Source organism: Notothenia coriiceps, unplaced genomic scaffold (genome assembly GCF_000735185.1).
Source record: "Notothenia coriiceps isolate Sejong01 unplaced genomic scaffold, NC01 NC01_scaffold00037250, whole genome shotgun sequence".
Lineage (NCBI taxonomy): Eukaryota > Metazoa > Chordata > Actinopteri > Perciformes > Nototheniidae > Notothenia > Notothenia coriiceps.
The window spans coordinates 13792564-13795170 of record NW_011369951.1 but is presented as its reverse complement, the minus strand read 5'-3'; the positions used below and the strand labels follow the sequence as shown (position 1 = coordinate 13795170).

The 2607-nt window shown below is 43.2% G+C and overlaps 1 protein-coding gene and 1 pseudogene across 1 annotated transcript; one reads left to right on the top strand and one right to left on the bottom strand.

The window, feature by feature from the left end:
* The window catches only part of LOC104967346 (tubulin alpha-1C chain-like), an 8809-nt pseudogene extending 8329 nt beyond the window's left edge, over positions 1 to 480 (top strand).
* A 1068-nt stretch (positions 481 to 1548) lies between these two features.
* On the bottom strand, positions 1549 to 2580 carry LOC104967345 (tubulin alpha chain-like). Its single transcript, XM_010796755.1, has 2 exons — positions 2461 to 2580; positions 1549 to 2227 (listed from the first exon to the last, which is right to left on the bottom strand). Exons 1-2 carry the CDS (start codon positions 2578 to 2580, stop codon positions 1832 to 1834), a joined length of 516 nt encoding a protein of 171 aa, XP_010795057.1. The 3' UTR covers positions 1549 to 1831.
* Positions 2581 to 2607: the final 27 nt, after the last annotated feature.

Here is a 2607-nt window from a genome sequence, read left to right as displayed (position 1 = left end):
CACGGTAAATACATGGCCTGCTGCCTTTTGTATCGTGGTGATGTCGTTCCCAAAGACGTGAACGCTGCCATTGCCACCATCAAAACCAAGCCCTCCATCCAGTTTGTGGACTGGTGCCCCACTGGTTTCAAGGTGGGCATCAACTACCAGCCGCCCACTGTAGTTCCTGGTGGAGACCTGGCCAAGGTCCAGAGGGCTGTGTGCATGCTGAGCAACACCACTGCTATTGCAGAGGCCTGGGCTCGGCTTGACCACAAGTTTGATCTGATGTACGCTAAGCGTGCCTTTGTGCACTGGTATGTGGGTGAGGGTATGGAGGAGGGAGAGTTCTCTGAGGCCAGAGAGGACATGGCCGCTCTGGAGAAAGATTACGAGGAGGTTGGAGCTGACAGCCTGGGAGATGATGAGGAGGGAGAGGAGTATTAAATGATGTATGCTTTTTAATTAACCCAAAAAAATAAAGATTGTTTATTGACAGTACTATTGTTTGCTCTCCTTTTCACACCACTCCACAGGGCACATGTACTGTTGGGACATTCTTTTTTAATAGAGCCGTTTCGATTGTTTTGTTTCTGTAGTTGGCACTTCAATCTCTGGTAGTAATATCACATAATTGATTTAAATGCATTCAAGCCATGTTTTTCAGTTCACCTCGTATTTGTTGAGGTATGCTCTTTTACATATATGAATACAACTGGGACAGCAATACATCTTGATGTAAAGTCATCTTTATGCAATTAGAACAGTTAATCTCAGTCTATTTCAATCTAAAGGTTGAGCTTTTCAGATAAAACAAGTAAACTGTTGTGTGTGTATATATTAACTATAAATAAATTGTGTATTTTTGAATACATTTAATATAATGATGCTCAAATGTCAAACTATTTTGTATTTTCCTCTGTAGCATAAAGGAAGTAGGCTGCAACTGCATTTTGTTTGGCAACCCTGTGTTGCGAATCGACATATGAAGCCTAAATCCCAAAACGATATTGAATACTGAAATTGAGCAATATCTTCTTGCAGACCCAGTTACCACACCTACTTTTGACCTAGTTTTAAACGTTTTTCTCACAAAAAACTACCACTAGGGGTCTCCAGGTAACTGGAAATCACGACTTTTGAAGAGCCTTTCACTTCAACACTGTTTAAGACCATTATTGCATCTTAAATTGCAAACTATTAAATAAGTATTTGAACACAAATCTCACAATTATATTTCTCTGAATTAAAAGGAGATCACTGGTGGCGTATATGAATTTAGGGGAATCTTCATATAAATACAAGTCTCTTTATTGGTCGGCAGTACCTTGTTGGTGACCATGATGAATGCTTTATTCTGAATTTGATCGAAAAAACAAATTGCACAAAGCTATGTGACAATGATGCAGTTAAATGCATAGCACACAATTAGTACAGAAAATAAATAGATTTGCAGCATTTAAATGTTTGCAAGGCAGTAGACAAAACTTGTAATATTGCAACATGGGAACATGTTTTTGAAAGACCCCTAAAACTGTGAAAATATGAAAAACAAAACAGACACACAAGTACTTTTCCAAAGTTTATTTACACTCCATAAACCATCCAATTGTTTTTTTGCAACTACAGTGACACATTTGGAATAGAAACACGTTTACATTTCTAGTACAAAGGCAAGATTTTAGGCTTCTGCGTATTGGTAAGGAATGAAACTTTCAAGGGGTTTTTCTTATTGGACCTATTCCTCTTCCTCTCCCTCTTCCTCACCCTCAATGTCCGAACTTGTAATGATAGTTAAACATTAATTTTTTAGAATTAATTGTATCATGTTTAACTAATGCCTTTTTGTCCCTTAATATTCCTCTCCCTCTTCCTCTCCCTCACCCTCAATGGAGTCGACTCCAACCTCCTCGTAATCTTTCTCCAGAGCGGCCATGTCCTCTCTGGCCTCAGAGAACTCTCCCTCCTCCATACCCTCACCCACATACCAGTGCACAAAGGCACGCTTAGCGTACATCAGATCAAACTTGTGGTCAAGCCGAGCCCAGGCCTCTGCAATAGCAGTGGTGTTGCTCAGCATGCACACAGCCCTCTGGACCTTGGCCAGGTCTCCACCAGGAACTACAGTGGGCGGCTGGTAGTTGATGCCCACCTTGAAACCAGTGGGGCACCAGTCCACAAACTGGATGGAGCGCTTGGTTTTGATGGTGGCAATGGCAGCGTTCACGTCTTTGGGAACGCCGTGAGACTGCGAACGGGAGCTAACCACTATTGCTCCATAATACTATAGACGGGCCAATCCTGGAGCTATAGCTCGCCGGGAAGAATGTGTTGGACTTGTTCCGAACTAGTCGTCTAACACAGGAGGTAGTGACGGGAGGTGACAGCGAAACCTACTCTGGGGAGTTCAACTCAGACGTGTCTCAAGGTCTGGTTGAACCACCGTTGATAGGGCGGTAGGTGGGGACCGGGGTGGAGTACGGGGCAATAGAGGCGTCTCTTTCGAATGTGCGGGTCGTCGAATTGGCACGAGTCCTTTAGTTTGATTAAGGAGGAAGCTCGGGCGGTAGTCAACCACTTTTCACTGGGGTGCGGTGCCATGCTTTATGTACCCGGCGACGGAAACAA